At 46.2% G+C, this 20015-nt stretch overlaps 1 protein-coding gene across 3 annotated transcripts; it reads left to right on the forward strand.

The window, feature by feature from the left end:
* Positions 1 to 1158: 1158 nt before the first annotated feature.
* Positions 1159 to 11514, forward strand: CD2 (CD2 molecule). Of its 3 annotated transcripts, XM_072343908.1 has the most exons (6): positions 4412 to 4445; positions 4555 to 4835; positions 5068 to 5361; positions 7210 to 7452; positions 7939 to 8058; positions 9973 to 11514. In XM_072343908.1, the coding sequence occupies exons 3-6, from the start codon at positions 5136 to 5138 to the stop codon at positions 10164 to 10166; spliced, it is 783 nt and encodes a 260-aa protein (XP_072200009.1). In that variant the 5' UTR covers positions 4412 to 4445; positions 4555 to 4835; positions 5068 to 5135; the 3' UTR covers positions 10167 to 11514. The 3 variants fall into 3 exon arrangements, with proteins under 3 accessions (XP_072199991.1, XP_072200001.1, XP_072200009.1); XM_072343890.1 differs by lacking the exons at positions 4412 to 4445; positions 4555 to 4835 and adding an exon at positions 1159 to 1639; XM_072343900.1 differs by lacking the exon at positions 4555 to 4835 and having other exon boundaries at positions 4322 to 4445.
* The last annotated feature ends 8501 nt before the right edge of the window (positions 11515 to 20015 follow it).

Here is a 20015-nt window from a genome sequence, read left to right on the forward strand (position 1 = left end):
CAGCATGTTTGTACTAAAAACATATTGACAAGGAGCAAAGGCCTGATGGAAGTGGGAGGTGGCTTTGGGAAAAATATAAGCCAAATATATGACAATGTTAGGCAGAATATGGACATTGGTTTCAACATGTCAGAGCCTGCTCAATGAAGCCAGCAAGAAATGCAGGAGGGATGAGGATGTACTTACTGCATTTACCCAAAATCCTTTTGGTGCTCTGTCTGGAAGTCCCTGAAGCTGGTGATGCCAGCACAGACTGCTTGCCTCTGGGCATCTTCCATGCCCTCAGCCTGGTTTTCTCCACAGAGGGTAGAAGTTGAGCACAAAACCATCTTGCTGCTGTTGCTTCCTTTCGTTTCATGTGTGTCTCCATTGCTTGTTCCTTGTAAGTAAACAACAAAGAGAAGGAAGAACAGCTATGTAGGGAATATAATGTGGGGATCAGTAATACTGACTGTGGCCTTAGTGCTTTTTCCATTGGGTATTTTCATTATTTTCCTTTAGTGCAAACAGCGGTGTTTTTTACCAGCTGAAGGGTAATTAAAACGATGACAAAGCTGGAGAAAGGGAAGGGTCTTAGAAAACCTTCCTATAATGTCAAGGAAAGAGAATCACATAAATTAATGAGAAACATTTATCTAATATTGTGCATTTCTTGTGCCGTATCTTTTCTTTTGTCTTCTTTCTTGGCTTACATTGGCAATAAAAATCTGGAAGATTTCAGTGGCCACTATTGCAAAGGGATTGTGCTGAGATGACAATTCAAAATCCTCCCCATACCATCTGTTTCATGTTGGAAACTGAAATAAAGAATTTATTAGCTTCTCACATGGTTTTGGACCTAATTCCCATCCCTCCTCCCATCTTCCTTCCTCACAATCTTTCCAACATCAGCCAGCTTTGGAGCTAGTTTCTGGATAGAACAAGGCAGTGTTTTTCATGTTTTCATGCTGTTCCAAGCCCACTCTTCTTCCATGGCTGACTTGGATGGATGACCATGCCTACGGGACACCCACGTGTGGCAGTGGGCCAGCCCCTTGCAGATCAGACACGGATGTGAAGCTAATCTAATACTTTCCAAGGGAAGTATGTCTCCTTTCCACAAGCTGCCCAGAAGCCATCAGTTTCTGTTCCCCCTTGGAGAACTGGGCTTATTTTCCCCTTTTTGCTGAGGGGGCCACAGGGGAGCAGGAGGGCTCCCACCACCCCTGCCCTAAGGGAGCATCTGTCCCATAAGGGAAACAACATAGTGGAGCTGAACTCTTCAGGTGGACATTGGACAATAGCCCTGTCTGGCCCTCAAGCTGAGTGGGTAGACCTCAAGAGTGTGTGTGGGGGGACATTTGTCATGCTGTCCTTATCACAACACGTTGCCCCATCCTGACAGAGCAGAGCCTTCAGGAGGTGCTGCTGCTGCTGCTTTGGGTGTCTTGTGAGAAACAAGAAGTGCTCGAGTGCAGGCGGGAGGTTGGGAGGAGGGCACAGGCTGTGAAAGCAGGGCTGCTGCTTTCAGCAGAAAAGCCTTTCACCTGCTGGGAGCCGCCCTTGACAAGGCGGCACTGGGTTTTTTGGATCCTGAAAATGAACTTTAGGAGGATTTTCCTAGTCAAGTGCTTGCTGATTTTGTTTCCCAAAGCAAAATGTAAGTCTTCATTGCAATCTTCAACCTTTGTGCGTGTGTGTGTGTGTGTGCTGATGTTGTTAAAATTGCCTTTAAACAATTTACAACTTGGTGGGATATTACTGATGAGAAACCAGTTCCATTTTCCCAACGGGTGAGGTGCCTGGTGAGTCTCTGGGTTGTGGATGTTACTACTTGATTTCATTTTCATCCAGGAGAGGAGGGCAAGACCTGAATTTCCCATTTCTATTGTAACAGTAAGCTGTAAACAGCTCTGGTTTTAAGTTAATGAGCTTTAGTTTGACACGTGTGTAACAAGAAATATCAGCATGCAGTTTTCTCTCTGCCCTTGAGGTAGCTTATACTACATTAGTGATCTACTTCATGGTGCATTGTGCAGAGCCATTATCACATGTAATTACCTTTTCTTATCAGCGATGAGCAAATCTCCTGAAAGTGCAAATTATATTCTTCTATAAATATTAAGAGAAAGCGTGTTACATCTCAGTGTTATCAGTGGAGCTCAAGGAGCCCAGGATGTGAGAACAGCAAGCAAATGCCTGCTTACATTTTGTACACTGCCGCTCTCATTTTTAAAGTATTAATCTAAAAACTTAATTAAGGTGTCTCCTTCTCTCTAATCTATGAGTTAACAGCACATCTATGCACAGATAATTTTTTTTTCCTATTCATTCCACTGAAGATTGATTGTATTTTTTTAATTCCAGAACAAAATTAATTGGCAAATAAGGAATTTCTGTTTGGTATGTGATGCATTTCTTCCCAAACAGAAATGAAGTTCATTCCCTTGAATGGAAAATGGGTTTCAGATTTACCTGAAGCAATGAAACAGAAGATTCCTCGCTTCTCTAAAGTTACTTTTCAGAGCTTTTTCTTGTTTTGACTTTTCCTTGTGGCTGCAAATGGTTCTACGCTGCCAGCTCTGATCTTTCTGCCCCTTGAAGAGCATTTCAGCTGGCATTAGCAGAACTGCCATTTACTCAGCTAAACAAATTTGTTGTATCACCTGTGTGGAATTCACTGCTTTGCATTAGATCCATGGGATCTCCATAGGGATGTGTCCTTAGAGATGCCACTGGATTTTCCCTGAAAACTTAGGTCTTTTTCTCCATACTTCTGGATAGAAAATGCAAATGTGCATATCCATTACGCAAAGGTAATGTTCCTTGCTCTAAATGCCTGCTTGTGATGGAGCAGAGACAGGTACTGGAACTCAACTATTTGGGTACAACCCATAGTGCCATCTCTGTGTGTGAAGGATAGCTGCTACCCAGATTGACAGCATGGCTTCAGAATGTTTCATTTGGTGAATCAAATACCTCGTGTGATACTGAACTAAGATCCTCGCCTTAGGCTGGGATGGAAACACTTCAGTATTCATTTTCTTGTTGCAGAGGCAAAATAGCTTAACTTCTTGGTTATCTCTAATGTTAGTTTGCTGAAACAGCGACTGGATTTCAGTTGCCACTGTAGTTTATCATTGTGGACTAATGGATTATATGCTGCAGTGAAGGACTGTAAAAAGTTCACAAGCACAGTTTTTATGTCTGCAGAAAAAAGTGCTTGAAATCTGACAAGTTAGAGCAGAATCAGCTCCGTCTGGTATTTGGGATGAAATCCCCCACATTCCCATCAGTTTTATCCTATAGATGGAAGAGGAATAAATATGGATAACGAACAATGAAAGAAGTTCAATTCAGAATGGAAGTTTTTAGTAACGAATATATTCCACCCCACACTTGTAAGTGCTTTTTAACATCTCCTTCTGCAACTTTTCCACTGGCAGCTGGGATGCAGGCATTGCTGCACTGAGGTGACATCTCTGGATGTGTACCACAAGAACCACGTAGAGGTGGCACTGAGGGACATGGGTTAGTGAATATGGTGGGGACAGGTGATCCTAGTGTTCTTTTCCAACCTTAATGACCATATGTGAGAACATGCCCTCAGATGCATGGCTCCTTAGAGCCATGCCTTGCAGGGGCTGCAAAGCAGCCTGGAGTGTGAACAGCATGTAACCCAGGCACAGAGGGAAGAGTGCATGACCTCCCGAGGTTGCGACATGTTTAACTTCCCACAGCCATTTCTGACTATTGCCTTCATGCTGAGTGCCCAGTCCTGGCAGCACTGCTGTGCAGTGCCTTCCTCTCACCTATTTTGCAGAGGAAAATCAAAGGGCACCTGTAAGAGAAAAGCCTTTTTTTTTGTCTTCACTTATCTCCCAGCATCACCAGTGCCTGATAAGCTCGCAGGCTGTGGTTAACTGTTTGTTTCTCTCCCTCGCTTTCCTATACTGTGATGCTGTGCTAGAAACATGGGGTAAATGCACTGTGGAGCAGCACTGTGACTTACAGACCTATGTATTCCTCCAGTTTGGTGTCATGTGCTCACTTCTTGACACAGATACCTCTTACAAGCCACTGTTTTTATCATTGTTGCCATCACTGTTGCTGCTAAGTGACCCCATGATCCAGGGCCTCCATAAGCTTGCTGCTCACAGTAATGATGACAGCAGTGACTGCTCTGCACATCAACCCATGCCAAGAGCTAAGCCCACCCAAATGACCTTATTTGCAGGAAGAGTGAATGTAGTGGAAATGCTGAGTTAGGGCTTGAACCAGCAATTGAGCACCTGATGGGTGCTCAACCCAGGGGATCTCAGGTGCAAGCAATGTACTTGAGTGACCAGAAGGGGTGGAGGCAGGATCTACCCCTTTCCAGACCTCATTTAAGTGTTGGAAGTGGAGATAATGAATTCTCATCTGGAGATATCTGCCTACTTGAGGATCTTACAGGTTTTCTAAGGGTAAGTAGTTCATTTTTCTGTGCCCACTGCCATTGTGTCCGAGTGGATCCTTGCTGGCTTGGGATCTTGCTGCTCTGCTGTCATTGTTGTGCTTTCCATCATTTTACAGTGAAGTCCACAAGCAACCAAAGATCTCAGCATTCAAAATCACAATAAGTAACCCAGAGGATAAAGCCTGCTTTTGTGAATGTGACTTCCAGATTCCTCGGAATTAATTTGAGTACTAGTGAGTTAACAAACAATCAAGGAGAGTTTTGAAGTACTGGAAAGACATGTGAAGAGAGGATTAGGGAACTGAGTGGCTAGAAAATGAAAACCCTTTGGATCATGGTACTAGATATTAGGAAGGAAGTCTTTACTGTCAGGCTGGTGAGACACTGGAACAGTCTGGTAAGGTTGTGGATGTCCCCTCCTAAGAAGCTTTCAAGACTTGGCTGGATGGGGCTTTGAACAACCTGCTCTACTGGGTGGTGTCCATATATTTTCCAGGGGATTGGAACTAGATGATCTTAAAGGTCCCTTCCAACCTAAAGCATTCTTTGATTCTATGGCTATGGTTGGTGAGCAGGCAGTAAGGACTGTTTGGGATGAACTGACAGATGGATTGTGCTTCCTTTCATAGGCACCAGTACCGTAAATATTTACAAGGCAGTGAATGAGACAGCTCTACTCAGTTTCACTGCTGAAAGCATGCATGAGACAGTGTGGAGGAGAGACAACGAGAGGCTGCTTCAGATAAAAGACAAAAAAATTCAATATTATGTGGACAAGATGCAGTGTAGATGCAAGGTGCTCCTCAATGGGACTCTCCGAATAGAGCGGCTGGTGAAAGAAGACAGTGGGATATACAAGGTGTCTGCTTATGACAAGAAGGGAAAGCTGAAGGCAGATGAAACAATAGTGCTCATCGTTTTGGGTGAGTTTCTGCTATCTCCATACCAGTCCAGGGGTTTGTGTACTTTGTTGGAAGCCTTCATTGTAAACTGCCTGCAGATTAAGGAAGGGGCCTTATTGATGCTTTAAGGCAGTGAGCTGTCATTGGGGTTTCCTTGGTTTAATGCCAGGTTAAGGTGATAGATTGCAAGTTAACTACGTGCTGCGTCACTTCCCTACTCTGCAGCAGAGCTCTTGCCTTACTGCTGTGGAAAGAAAACCCTTTAGTAACTGTTGGGTGCTAGTATCAATTGTCATCCAGTTTACACAGTGCTACTGGAGTTGAAAAGACAGCTGTTCTGAAGAGAAAGAAATAGTTGAAGTGGTGACACCATCACACACTAACATGACCTGGACTCCAGTTTTTCCACTGGAGCTTTCCTCCAAAAGATGCCCTACAGCTTGCAGAAGGGGAGTGGGTTAATGAGGGAAAGGAGGTGCCTTTCCTTGTTGTAATGTGCACCTAGGCTTCATTTGCTACAGACAGCTCTTAATGGCTTTAAAACCTATGCTATTTATATCTTATGCTGCCTACAGCTGGAGATGGCCCTAGTTTGTGGTTGTTCACCTCATTTAGAAGGTAGGAATAGAGCTTTTTTTTTCCATCAGATGCCTCTGTCAGTTTTCCCTGGTTGAGGAAAGTCCTGTGAGCCTCCTCTGCTTCAATATCTGTCATCAGTGACAGAGAATCCAGCACCAAAACATAACTAGTTGCTTGTAGGGCACAGAGAGATAGAAATCGGCTCTTTCTGTCATAGCCTTCTTGGAGGCAAGTGCTCTGTTTTGTTCTGTTTTCTGTTGTGATGAGCTTTTGTATAGTGGCTGTCATGCAAGCTGAGTGCCTTTGGCAATGCATAAAGCATTGTAAGTGGCTGTCCTGTCTTGAAGGAAATTTCTTCTGATGGGTACAGGCAGATCAGAGCTAATTGCATTTGTACCAGAACACTGGGGCAGGAGTTAGAGGGCTCTCTCCAGCCTCCCTTATCCACATCCTCTGCCTGAAAACACCACTTCCTCCCATGACCGTGAGCCAGGCAAAGCCTGGAGATCATCTGGCTATGTCATGCAGCTCTTCTGTGCCAGAGTGTTTTTAGATGGTCTGCAGATCCGTTTGAGCTCCATACTGGGGGCTTCTGACCAAATTATTCAAGGAATTTATAAAATGAGTGGAAAAACTCCACTCAGAGCAGTGAGGCAGTGGCACAGGCTGCCTGGGGAGATGGTGGAGTCACTGACCCAGGAGATATTCAAGAACCGTGTGATGTGGCAGTGAGGGATGTGGTTAGTGGGCACAGGGAGAATATATCGGTGGTTGGACTGGGTGATCTTTATGGTCATTTCTAACCTTAATGATTTTATGGTTCTGTCCCTTCAGGTTGCTCTTAGTGCAGTTAAGTACCTGGAAGTCAAAATGCCCTTATGATGTTAGCTACAGATATTTCTATTCAGAAGCAGAATTGGGGGATAAAAATCAGTTTTCAAATTGTGGCAATGCTGCAGTGAAAATGGGCTCCAGAAGAGATATAGTGTAGTTACTCTTGCTGGCACAAATGATCCCACTTTGTTTGAGGAAGAAACGCTTTCTAGGGAGTTGAGGGGAAAATGGAAAGAGACAAAAGGATCCTAAGTGTGTTAGGATGAAAATGTAGGCTAATAGATGGCATTTTCTTTAACTGCTGTGTTGCTTCTACAGAGGAAGATTTGTTCTCCATTCTTCTCTTGTCTCGTTAGCTGGTGCTACTCCCTTACTGCAATTCCCCACTCTGTGTCACAGTGGAGATTTTCAAAAGGAGAAACATCGTCAGATCTGTCTGTTCCTTATCTTTTTCAGAGCCTGTCCCTCAGCCAATCCTCAATGCTGAATGTATTAATAAAACCCTGTATGTGAAATGTACAGTGAAGAAGATGACTGAGGACCAAGTGTTTATGATAGAACTGGCTCATGATAAAATCAATAAATCCCGAATTAACGTAACAGAGGTGGAATTTACTACTCGACACAGTGGAAGATACAGATGTATTGTTAAGAACAAAGTCAGCAACAAAACAACTGAGAAGGAAATCAAGTGTCCAGGTAAGAAGCCTACTTTTACCAGAATCAGCTAGGGCTCACTTTACATAGTTGTCTATCCGTGGGGTTGATTTAGAAGCCAGAAGCAGCCATGGAGTCTCCTCTTGAGCTTTGCTTCAGGAAGTGTACTGTGTGTGCAGTCCAGATGAAGTATTTAGAAAAGGTTTATTTCTGTTAGGTGCTGAGCACTGCCTGGACAATTGTTACCCTTAAAAGGGTTTATTGCAGGAGCAGGCCATTTGTGCTAATTTAAGAGGTGATAGCAAGCACAAGTGCACTGGTTTCAATTTTCTGCAAGGAAGTTTTTGTGGTATTGTTCCATACCACAGTGAGGACTGACAACTTATTTTCTGTGTACAGAGAAAGGATAGGGTGGGTTCTCTCACCAGCGCTGCTTTCATATTCAAGGGCAGAAAGATACCAAACTCTATGTTGATGTTACACAAGCCATTTCTTTCCCTCTAACATCCTCTTTATTCTCTTTGCTAGGCCAGCTGGACCTCTATCGCATCTCATGCATAGCAGGAGGTGCGGTGTTCTTTGTTGTCTTTGTGATTTTGCTTATTTATTGCATCAGGAAGAAAAAAGCAGATAGGCTTGAAGATGATGGTAAGTGTTCAAAGGCTTTAAGCTCTCTCCAGCCACCTAATATCCTAGAGGTCCTTCCTGTCAGCTTCCCTGTGGGCAGGAGCAAGAGCTTATCTTTAGTGTGTAGTGAACCTCAGCGCATCATCTGCTATTGTCAGTCTTGGTTTCAGACATACGCTTTGAACAAAAGGCAAGAACTCAGCTTTTCAGGGGGTCTCCTCAAGCAACTCCTGGTGCTTTTTCTGCAAAACAATGTTGTTGGAGGTATATCAACACTGGAGGTCCAGCCTGAGGCACTTAAAAAGTCTTTGGGGAGAGTTTTCATATGTTGTCCAGAATTCAAACCTCATTAAGAAAATATGCTGCCAGAGTCACCTCTCAGTGCAGGCTCTATCGCAATAGAAGCCTTACCTGGGACTGCAGTTTGCTTATTGCTGCTGGTTTGGGTGGGCAGAGGATGCTGAGCTGATGCTCAGGAAAAATTGGTTGGCCCACTCTGAAGAGGAAGCTCAAATATGAGGGAGATCACCCTGCAGCCAGAGCAGCATGTTGGTGTTGAAGGCTTGTTTCCAAGTCTGATACCCACATACTGTGTCAGACTTGCTGTATGATCTTCAGTAGCAGCTAGGCACTGTGCGAGTGCTTGAACTACAAAATGTGAGAACAAACCCCTTTGCACAGCAGTATTTGTCAAAGTAAAAAGGGTAATGTTTGAAAGAAACTCAAGCTGATACCTCGAAGGTGCATGTGGTCAGTCTGACAGAAAGGGTTAGAATGATGCTTTCCATGGCTGAGGGTAGAACTTCAGTGTGGGTAACTCATCATGGCCCCCTCACTTCCTATGAAGTTATCACCACAAAAAAATGGCAGGTGTTCTCCCTGTCTTTTAGGAGAGCTCATAACAGTGCACCCACAGGATGTCGTCTTAGAAGACTTGGCACATCTCATGAGCAAAATGCCAGCATGAGCAAAGCCACTAGAATTTTGCCTTACGCTATGGCTGTTCTTGATGTTCTTTGTCAAGGGAGTAGTTTATCCCATTCATATTGACAGCACCTCCTCAGTTTTTGGGCCTGGATTCAAGAAAAAGAAATCTGGGATGATAAGAACTAAAATAACTGGCTGGTCTCTTTGAAACAGCTTGTGTGTAAGGTTATTTCAGCACCCCAAGGGGTAAATTTCTCAATACCTATTCTCAATACCTAAGCTAAAGCGACTGACATATCACAAATGATGAGTTAATGATCAAAAGTAAGATGGCATGAATTTAATTCTACCTACTGGGTAATTCATGCTGGCAGTTTCCAGGTCCCAGGAAACCTTCATGGCAGACAATGGCAGATTGGGGCTTTTGTGTTGCTGCCTGTGGATGTGACCTATTTTGCAGAATCATGGAACATCTGGGGCTGGAGGGGATCTTAAATCCCACTCAGTCCCAACCCCCTGCTATGGGCAGGACTGCCCCCTACCAGCTCAGGCTGCTCAGGGCCCCATCGAACCTGGCCTTGAGCACCTTCAGGGATGGGGCACCACAGCTTCTTTGGACAGGCTATGCCAGTGCCTCACTGCCCTCTGAGTGTGTCCACCAAAGGACAGAGAATCTCAGGCTGAGAGTGTCTATCAGGAGAGTGTCTATCAGTGACCAGAGAAGGCTGTAGTGTCTTCAGATGCATTGGCCTCAGCTTTGGGGCTGCTGCAAAACTCTGAGTGCTGCCTGAGCATGTGGGTGGCAGTGACTTTGGTTGTTTGCTGGAGTAGCAGGAAAGCCTGAAAGTGACAGTGGCTGTGCAGGTAAGACCTATACGGTTGTTTTTTTTTTTTAACTACATGGTGGTCCAAACTGTCTTCCCTCGCTGTTGGACTTCAGTAAGAATTTTTTGCCTCCTGCTTAGATGTAAGTAGTTGCCTGACCGCTGGGGCCTCCTGTCTTTGCAGATGAGGAAAGAATGCAGATCCACCAGGTGGACACAGAGATGGCAATGCGAAAGCTCCCTCAAACACCATCTAACCCTAACCCCCAGCAGAGGCCTTTGCCACAGCCACATGCACAGCAGCAAGCAGTGCCCCCACAGCCTAGGCCGCGCACCCAGCTGAGAGAGGCCCCAGGCCAGCTGAGAGAGAGGCACTGAACGCCTGTCCTGGGGGATGGAGGGCTCTTTCTTATGGAAGAAGAAACCTTACAACAGTCAGGAACTCCTCCTACCCAAACTTGTGTAGCACTCTGCTCTGGAGTTGCAGAAGATGAGGGAGAGCATCAAGTAACTGGAGTTGAAGAGGCACAGTGGAGGAGGCTGAAGATGATGAGACCTGAGGCCTTTTTTCTTCAAGTGACTCTATGTGAAGACACCTGCGTCTTTCTGTGGTTCACTTGTTTTTATTGCACTGCATTGTTGTCATGCTTTCTGGATGGGTTATATCAAAAAGTCTGAGACAGCATGGGCTTGCAAATGTTACCTGGTTTTGTAATATAGCTTTTCATTCTCTTTTTGTGCATTAGAACAGCCCTCTGATTAGATGCATGGTCTCCTAAACAGAATAATTATTTGTATCTAATTAATCACTGGTGTGATGTTGGAAGAATTGGTGCTGTCCAACACAGAAGACAGTAAACTGAAAGGAGATGGGATAGACTTGAAGCGTGCATGTGTGAAAAATTTCTCTGCTGCTTCAGCTCAATTCCTGTGCATCTTCATTGGCGAGTAAAATGAAACCATTTTCCCTATAGATCTCTTTGCCTAGTCAGGTAGTTTTGTTGTTTTTATTGTCACAGAACAGGTCTTGGTATACATAGGTTCCTGAAAACTGCCAAGCAGCCTCCTTAACAATGCTGTTGTCTGAATTGCCATGGCTTTCATCACCAAGTCACTTGTCTGATGATAAGTGACCATGCTCCCTGATGTTGCTGGTAAGCACCTCATGGTTGCTGTCACAAGTTGATTACAGAAAACTACTGAGAGGCCTCAGTCTCCCAAAGGCGGAGGTGTGCACCTGGACTGCAGTGACTATTCCTGCACCACTCTTCATGTTCTGGATGAGCACTCCTTGCTCCTCTGGCCTTTGGGAATGTTCACAACTGGCTCTATCAGATGACTGAGGAGCTGAGAGAGGACATTCCTTCTTGGAGCAATGTCTGCTAAACTGATAAACTGGTCAGTAATCTGCCTTCTTTAAGGCAGTTAAATAGCCTTCTTTTTGTTTCTCCTCAGAAATGTGACTGTTTTTATCTTCTGATATGAGGGTGGGGAAGTAACTTGTCTAGGAGAGGAAGGGGTCTCTGCCTCTTCTAGAGTTCAGTCACTTTGATCTCCAGAATGGGCACAGTGATAGGAGGGTCACTTGTTCTTGCCTTAGCTTTCTGCAGCTTGTTTTAAGGTTTTTACTGTTTAAAATTGCATTTGGTAAACATTTCATGGTTTACTTTGTAATATAAGTTGTGTCCCTGCGGTGAATGAATAAAGATAATGAGGGCTTCAGCTCATACCTGTGCTGGGATCCTGTTGAAATCTCCCTTTGGTACAGAGAAGAGAAAAACACTCTGGTCCACGAGCCACAGGAACCTGGATGCAGGAGGTGTCACAGATCCCTGGGAGGTATTGTCTGTTATGTATTGACCCTTCTTATGACATCACTGCCACAGTGCCTTCTGTGCCATGGGCTTAACAAAGCTGCAGCAGTGCTTTCGAGGTGCTCCTTCACCGTGATACTTGCACAGCTTTGGTTGTGTTGGCTAGGCTGAGGGACCTGGTGCCCCTGGTTACTTAGTAGGCATCTGCAACTCTGTTCCTTATGTCTGGTGTCTCTTTTCAGCCCATGGGGATGGTTGCGTGGAGTTTGAGGCACAGCCAAACAGCTGTGCTAGCAGCTCCCTGGTAAGCAGCCCTGCAAAACTCTGCCAGCTACTCTTGCAGTCTGGTGCCTGTGCTTGTAGCTGTGCTCCTGCTCTGCAGTTGACCTCTCCTTGAAGTACCCTGCTAGCCTGAGAGTCCTCTGCCTGAATTCCTCTTGCTGGTTTCTGGATTACTAGGCAGGGAAGTTCTCTGCTGTGATCCTAGCTGCAGCAGACATTGCTGCTTCAGGGTTTGGTTTCAAATCCTCGTTTGCTGTCTCAGCCAAGAGAGCCATAGTACCTCATTCAGCCTGAGGGTAGGCAGCATTCCATGTTCTGTCCCCTTAAAGCACAAAAATCTCCCAGACTCCCTACCCGCTGCTGCCCTTCTCTCCCTGGGGCTGATGCTGAGGTGTTGCCTTCCACAGCACCATGCACTGGGGCAGCTGAGGCAGTGTGAGGGGATGCTGGCCCAGTGGTGGGGCATGTTGGTTCTTCAGGCAGGAGACTGCAGCAGGAAGCCAACTCTTCCAAGTGGGAGGCAAGAAACTTTTCTGCTCTTGGCTACAAAACTGGGTGAAGCCCTACCCATGAGGCCAGGCTCCAAATCATGCTGTGACCCTTCTGGGCTGCATCAAAAGAAGCATGGCCAACAGGCTGAAGGAGGTGATCATGCCCTTCTACTCTGCATGAGTGAGACCTCAGCTGGTGTGCTGTGTCCACATGTGGAGTGTGCTTAGTACAGGAGAGGCATGGATCTGTTGGAGTGTGCTCAGAGGAGGGCCACAAAAAGGATACGAGGGGAGGAACGCTTCCGCTATGAGGACAGGCTGAGAGAGCTGAGGCTGTTCAGCCCCAAGAAGGGAGGGCTCCAGGAAGACCTGAGAGCAGCCTTTGAACTTCTAAAGGGAGGCTGTAAGAAGGAAAGGGACAGGCTCTTTAGCAGCGTCTATGATGGTAGGACAAGGGGAAATGGTTTCAAACTACATCAGGAGAGATTTAGTCTGGACATAAAGAAGTTTTCAATAATAAGGGTGGTGAGACGTTGGAACAGGTAGCCCAAAGAGGTGGTGGGTGCATCATGGTTCCTGTCCAGGGGACAAGGTTGCCAGCTGATACCCAACACAGTGAGTACAAGTGAGGTGGCACACATCTTAGTGTTGCCCTTTGTTTTGTTGCTGCAACTGTAGATTGCCTTTGGCCTTGTTGTAGTCCATCAAGATATCCTCTGGGATTTTAGATTTTCAGCTAAACCTCTCAGGAGCTGAGGGGCTCTGAGCTGAGTAAAAAGAGTTGAATGTTGCCCTGTTGGATAGAGTTGCATGAAAATTAAGTTGCAGGTAGACATAGGACTGTGAGCATGAAGTACCCCACACAATAGTAGTCTCATCAGGGCACTATTTACATTAGCTTCTGTCACCTTTTCTTTAGTAGTCACTGCTGTTTTTATGATGTCTCATGTTTATTTCAATGTACTGTACCAAGATATTTGTATGTTCCCAAGTTCTCCTTGATGCCTCTGAGAAAAATCAGCAGTTTTTCTGTGTGTATGTCATAGAGTGTTCAAATAGAGTGGTTTTGTGCTGCAGAAGATGTATCCATTCTGGAAAATAGCTGACATCAAGACCTAAGAATAACTGGTCAACACTGATGATGCTTGCTGCAGCCTTCCCTGACATAGACACGTCTTCCATAGACATTCATCCCAAGACAGGATGTCTTCCGCAGGCAGACACGACGTCTTTCTGTCAATGAATCACTGCAGATAGGAAGAATGGGGAAAACCTATGAAAGATAAGAGGGCTGATGTGCTGAACTGCACTCTGCAAGTACACTGGTCTGCCCTCCCTAGTATGAGAGATGTAGCAGCACGTGCTCTCCAGGTGTTAGCAGGAGTCAACTTTGATTGGTGATGGAGAACAAGAATCAGTACTGAAAGTATAGGAGAAAAGCACAGCCTCGTACACAGAGCAGGGTGGTTATTGCGTTGTGCTCCTGCAGTGCTCACCAGCTGTGCAGTCTGGATAGGCACTCAGAAAAGTAGTGGCTGGCCCTTGTGTTGTCCAATCCCTATGTTAGGCTGCTTGACATGAGCAGCACTTGATGCCTGAACTTAGGCTCTGTGGTAGAGTATATGAGTTCTTGACACTTGCCAGGAGGCTCCTGCATCTAGTACATGCAGGACTGGAGCCAGTCAGATAATTTCAATCCTAAAATGAAATTTTGAGCCTGTAAAATGCCAGGTAGGATACTATGGCTGGTAAATGTCTTTCTGTGGCATGCTTTTAAAAACAATACCATGGGGGAGAAGGCATCCCTCATATTCTGCATCACATTCTCAGTCTCTGATAATGGAGATCAACCTCAGCCGGGACTGTCTTGCCCATCAGCCCTCTATTCTGATAAATAAGGCTTCTATGCTTCAGCTGTGCTGAAACCTTGCAGCAGGCTCAAGAAATGCTGAATTTGTCTTTGAAACTGTAGCATTCATATTGGTGAGTTTTTCCCTATAAATAACCTTTTGAATAGCTGTTACTGTCTTTGTATCATTCCACCTTACAGGCCCTCAAGCTGGGGCACCTGGGCTTGCTGCTGAATATTACATGTGCTGGGACCGGCTGGGACTTCTGTGGTTAAGTACCCAGTTCAGACACATCACTCTTCCTCTGCCAGATGTGAGGTGAGGTTTCCCAACAAGAAAGGGAACGGAATAGAGATGTGAAGCTTTGTTAATGAGTTTCTATGTATGGCATCACTGTAGCTATCCATTTCCAGTCTCCTGGAGGTGTTACAGCTGTTCAGCAAACCACCTGAGGGAGCTGTGGCTCTGAGAATGGCTGTATGGCTGTGGGCTCTGTAGCTGATGGGCATGCAAGGCTGGGGTGACTGCAAGGCTGATGTGCTGCAGGCAATCTTTGCACTAAATCACCAATTTTATGTGACTTTGCTGTGATTTCAGTAGCCAGTGCAAACAAATCACTGAATGAGGATGTGGTTCCTATTGCAGGGGAACTGTCCGTATCTCAAGCCCAAAATTCAAACAGAAAACCTCTGATGCCTTTTGCTAAGCTTACAGTTTCTAGACTGCTTTTTGTTTTAGCCATTTGAAAAAGAAGAAGAGCTTAACTGAAAGCCAGCCACCACAAAGAGGAACTGAGCAACATAAAGTCTTTAAAAAAAACACTGGAAGGAAGGAAATGTGTCTGTACAGAAAGTGACTTGAAAGGAGCCTTTAGGCTCAGCAGTGGAAATTCTGCATGTTGGAGGAGCTGCGGGGAATCGAAGGTTCTCCAAAGAAAGGTCTGTTTGATAACCTAGTTTTTCTGCTAGGTTAGGGCACTGGAGTTGGCCTGGGGTGAAGGAGAAGGGTGCTGGAAGATCATGTAAGGAAAAGCAGTTCAGCTTTAGAAAAGCCACCAAACTGCTGAAGTGCCACAGGTGATGCCAGGGTTAGAGGGGATGTCAAGAAGAGAGGAGAAGCATTTCAAAATGGCAGCCAAGGAAGAAGCCAGTGAGACCCCTTTCTCTCAAAGCATCTGTGCTAGAGAAGAGCAGTGACAGAGCACCTGAGGCAAGTGCAGCCTTGATGTCTTATCTAAAGGTGAAAAACTGCACTGCTTCTGTTGGGCACCAAAGCAGCTGTCTTAACTCACTCAACATCTGCGTGCACATGATAGTAGTGAGAACTGTTAGTCCTTTCCTTCTCCAGAAGCTTTAAAGGACAGATGCTTCCAAAGCCCTTATAAGATACAGTTCAGAAGAATGGTTTACAGGCCTAGACTGATCAGATAAGAAACAAAAGCTCTGCTTCTCCAAGATATATATATACATATACATATACATACATACATACATATATATATATATATAAAACAACTGTAGTAGCTACATGGGATGAAATAAGTGATACAGATGATGCTTTTCTGTGGGATGGCTGCAGCTCAGCCCAGCACTGCAGAAAGCACAGATTAGCTGTGGACTGAAGCTGGGGACAGGCATAGTGGCATGAGCCTGACAGACTTGCCCAATCTCTCATGCTGGGCCTGGCTGCTCTGCATCTTCTCTCAGCATAAAGCATTGTGCAGCGTGTGAGGAGCAATCAGGTATTCTCGTGTAGCAGCCTTGGAAGCAGACACTTATCTGCAAAGCTGTGTGGCAACCAGCCCATAGATCTCTGCCATGTGGCAGCATAGGCAAAGTGCGCTTGAGGACCCACAGGGTAAGCTGGTAGATACAAAGCAGAGTAGGTCAGGATTGATGCCCTCCCTGAAAGGATTTTCCTGGTCTTCTGTTCAGTGACATTAATGAATCACTGAGTTATAAAATCATGGAATGGCTTGGGTTGGAAGGGAGCTCAGGGGTTGTTGATTTCTGACCTCCCTGTCACAGGCAGCATTGCCAGCCACTAGGTTAAGTACTAGATTAGATTGCCCAGGGCCCCATCCAGTCTGGCCTTAACCACTCCAGGGACAGGGCATCCACATCTTCTCTGGGTAACCTGTTCCAGCACCCCACTGCTCTCAGTAAAAATCTTTTCTCCTGACATCTAATCTAAGTTTCCCTTTCTTTAGTTCAAAATCATCCCCCTTTGTCCTACTGCTGTCTCCCTGTGTGAAAAGTTAGTTTCCCTCATGTTTATAAACTCCCTTTCAATACTGGAAGGCCGCAATGAAATCTAACTACAGCCTGGAGCTGAGAGGAAGGGGGGGGGATTGGCTTGTGTGCACAAGGTGTGGGATTTTGGCTGCCCTCTCACAGTGGTGGCCAAGGCTTCTTCATCTTAGGTAGTGAGTAGCATGTCAGGAAGAAGGGACACAAAATCCAGACCCATGCTTAAAGGACAATTAGCCCATTGTTACTCAGGGAATGAATCACTGCTTGGACTCACCAGGGGTGAAGGGAAATTTGTGGGCTGGCCATATAGTGGCAACGGGTGTTAGGGGTGCCTTGTTTAAGCCCAGAACCTTCTAGCCAGCTTCTGGCGTGTACCTCTAGGCAGGGAGGGAAGGTTGCAACCTTTATCTACTGTGCAGCTTCCATACAAAGCCTTCTCCTTGGTCCAAGCTGCTAAACTGTGCTCTTAACCATCTTCAGAGGTGAGAGGTGGAGGCAAGAGGTGCTGGCAGCATCACGCTTGATGCTGTGGGAGTGTGGGTGCACATCATGTGTGGGTGCTGTCACCTAGTGGGGCAGCAGGAGTGTGGCACAGCTGGGGCTCTGTGCCCTTTCCCTGCCTGACATCAGTTTCTACTTTCTGTTCACAATCTGCTACAAGCAGGTCCGTGTTTCCTTCTCCCACCCTGTTGCTACTCAGGCACGTACTGCCACTTACACAACAGGAGGCAAACCTCCCTGCTGGAGGCCCCAAACTTTCCTGCAGGGCATGGGGAAATGACTTGTCTTGAGGAAGGCAAAGGCTTTGTGAGAGGAGCAGTGCTTGAAGGTATTCCTGGCCAAACGACATCAGTGGAAGGGCAGAGGTGGAACAGGGCTGTGCAGTTCATCTTTCTTTCTTCCTTACCACTAATGGTTTATCCCATAAATGCCTTGTTCCGTGTACAGAAAATCCAGCACTCTGCTACGAGAGCTGGAACATGAGCCACAATCCAGGCAGTGGAACAGCCAAAAGCAACTTCCCTGATGGGAAACACTGGCGTGATTTTGTTTTCAAGAATGCGAGAGTTTCTTAGTTGTGTTTTAAACAGTTGGACTAGGTTGAAATCCTTCATCTTTCTGTCTCTGGGATACCTGCTTATGCATAAGGGAGAGTAATCTTGGCTGTTGTCCATAAGGAGGCATGGTTATGAAGGCACATATCTCTGCTGGCCTTGTTTCTGCAGTCCTTCTCTGTCCTTTTCCAGTAAATCTCTTCCTTTTCCCCTTCCTTTTCCCCTTCCTTTTCCCCTTCCTTTTCCCCTTCCTTTTCCCCTTCCTTTTCCCCTTCCTTTTCCCCTTCCTTTTCCCCTTCCTTTTCCCCTTCCTTTTCCCCTTCCTTTTCCCCTTCCTTTTCCCCTTCCTTTTCCCCTTCCTTTTCCCCTTCCTTTTCCCCTTCCTTTTCCCCTTCCTTTTCCCCTTCCTTTTCCCCTTCCTTTTCCCCTTCCTAAACCCGCAGGTTACATCTGCTTTAAATACGTTGTTTGGTTTCCAGAAGACTCCTAGCTTATTTTTTCTTATTCTCTTCTGCTGTGTAAAGAGCTCCCATGTCTGGACGAGATGCGAGGAGAAACCTCAAAAAGGCCACAAGAGGGCACCTGGAAACAACGTTTTTGTGCTTAATGTCTGCGTCTTCCCTCTCCTTTTTTTCCTTTCTCTTTTTGCTGTACGCAGACACTGAGAGCCGTTTTCCTCTTCCTGCGACCTTGCAGCTTTGTGGCAGGAAAGGTGAGCGCAAAGCCAGACACCGTGTGCAGGCAGCAGTGGGCTGCCCCCCACTGTTCCCCCCGCTGCCCCGTATGCTCTGCCTGCTCTGAGCCCCTGTTGCACACAGGCACATGCCTGCAGGGAGCAATGTTCTTGTCTACAAAATACACGCGTGCATGCTCATGCATTGCAGCCACACAGCAAAAGCAGGAATTCTAGCAGCGAACCCAGTCATGTTTGGTGTTTTTTTTCCTGAAAAGCTCCCTGAAACAGCGAAGCAACACCTGTGTGCAAGCCACAGTGAGGGCTCAGAGGAAGGAAAGAAAACCCCATCTCTCAGTAAGCAAGAACATCAGGCTAAAAGCAGCACCAGGCTTGGCTGTCTTTTTGAGACACCACTGCACGCTGGCTCTGTTTGAGCTGATGCTGGTTGAATGTGGCTGCTTGAAAAGCTTCATCTTCAGAAAGCTGAAGGCATTGTGCCAGAGATCCCGCACGTCAGGCTTCAAACCCAAGCTGTCAGGACTGGGAAATTTACAGAGCTCAGCTGCACTGAGGGACAGCTGGGTGCAACACCAATCTAATCCAGATTATAAAGCTCCTGGGGTTTGCTCAGAGGGAATTTTGATGCGTGCAGTTCCAGCCTGGCACCCCTGCTGTGATTCTTTTCTGGGAGTGTGAGCATCCATGGTCTTTCCCCATCTCACGTGTGCAGATGTGTGCTCTTTTCATCATTTCCTCCTTGCTTCTCATGGGAGCTTGCAGATTCAAGCATGAAATCTGTACAAACAAATGCTTTTTACATGTTATACTGTGTGAGTGTGTTGTATACACTTATGCTGTAATTGAATCACTTCCTTGCAGCTCCCTTCCTCGTGTGAGCATCCTACTCTCCTGGTCAATGCATGTGTGCAATAAACATTTCATGCCATCCAGCTGTGCCCAGATAACCCACATTACAACTCACACTTGGATGTACGTTTTTAATCACAGAGGCACTGAGTGCTCTGTAATAAATTAATACTAAAGGCTGCGTGTTTATAGCCACCCTTCCCATAGTTTATACAATGCTGAGTATAAATAGATGTGCAGCCTTCCTTACACGGGCACGCAAGCACACACTTACTTTCCTTCCTCCAGAATTGTAGAATCATTAAAGCTGGAAAAGATCACTAAGGTCTGACTACCAGCCCATCCCCACCATGCCCACTATCCATGTTCCTCAGTGCCAGCTCTACACCCTTCTTGAACACCTCTAGGGACAGTGACTCCACCACCTCCCTGGGCAGCCTGTGCCAGCACCTTACCGCTCTTTCAGAGAAGAAACGTTTCCTAATAATCCAACCTGAACCTTCTCTGGTGCATCATGAGGCCTTTCCCTCTCATCATTTTGCTGTTACCTGGGAGAAAAGACCAGTCCCCACCTCACCACAGCCACCTTTCAGGCAGCTGTAGAGAGTGGTAAGGTCTCCCCCTGAGCCTCCTCTTTTCCGTACTGAACAATCCCAGCTTTCTCAGCCGTTCCCCATAAGAACTGTGTTCCAGGCCCCTCACAGTTCCTTCTCTGGACACACTCCAGTGCCTCAGCATCTTTCTTGTAGTGAGGGCCCCTGTGGATTCTCTGAGCTGTATAGGCAATGGCTGGTGCTCCTTCTCAGAGAGGTGCAGCATGTCTGCCATCTTTGTTGTGATAACCAAACACCCAACAACCTCTCAGTCTCCTCTTCCAGCCTGACCAGCCACATCCAAGCAGCCTGGGCCTGCTGCATGTCTTGGCCCCGGACACTGTGCT

The sequence above is a fragment of the Excalfactoria chinensis genome, chromosome 1 (assembly GCF_039878825.1).
Source record: "Excalfactoria chinensis isolate bCotChi1 chromosome 1, bCotChi1.hap2, whole genome shotgun sequence".
Taxonomy (NCBI): domain Eukaryota; kingdom Metazoa; phylum Chordata; class Aves; order Galliformes; family Phasianidae; genus Excalfactoria; species Excalfactoria chinensis.

Excerpts from the sequence above, each read along its gene's own strand:
- CD2 (XM_072343890.1), top strand. The coding sequence starts at position 1,579 with ATGAACTTTAGGAGGATTTTCCTAGTCAAGTGCTTGCTGATTTTGTTT. Across the intron at positions 1,640-5,067 it reads TTTGTTTCCCAAAGCAAAAT|GCACCAGTACCGTAAATATT; the intron begins GTAAGTCTTCAT and ends TTCCTTTCATAG. Across the intron at positions 5,362-7,209 it reads AATAGTGCTCATCGTTTTGG|AGCCTGTCCCTCAGCCAATC; the intron begins GTGAGTTTCTGC and ends TATCTTTTTCAG.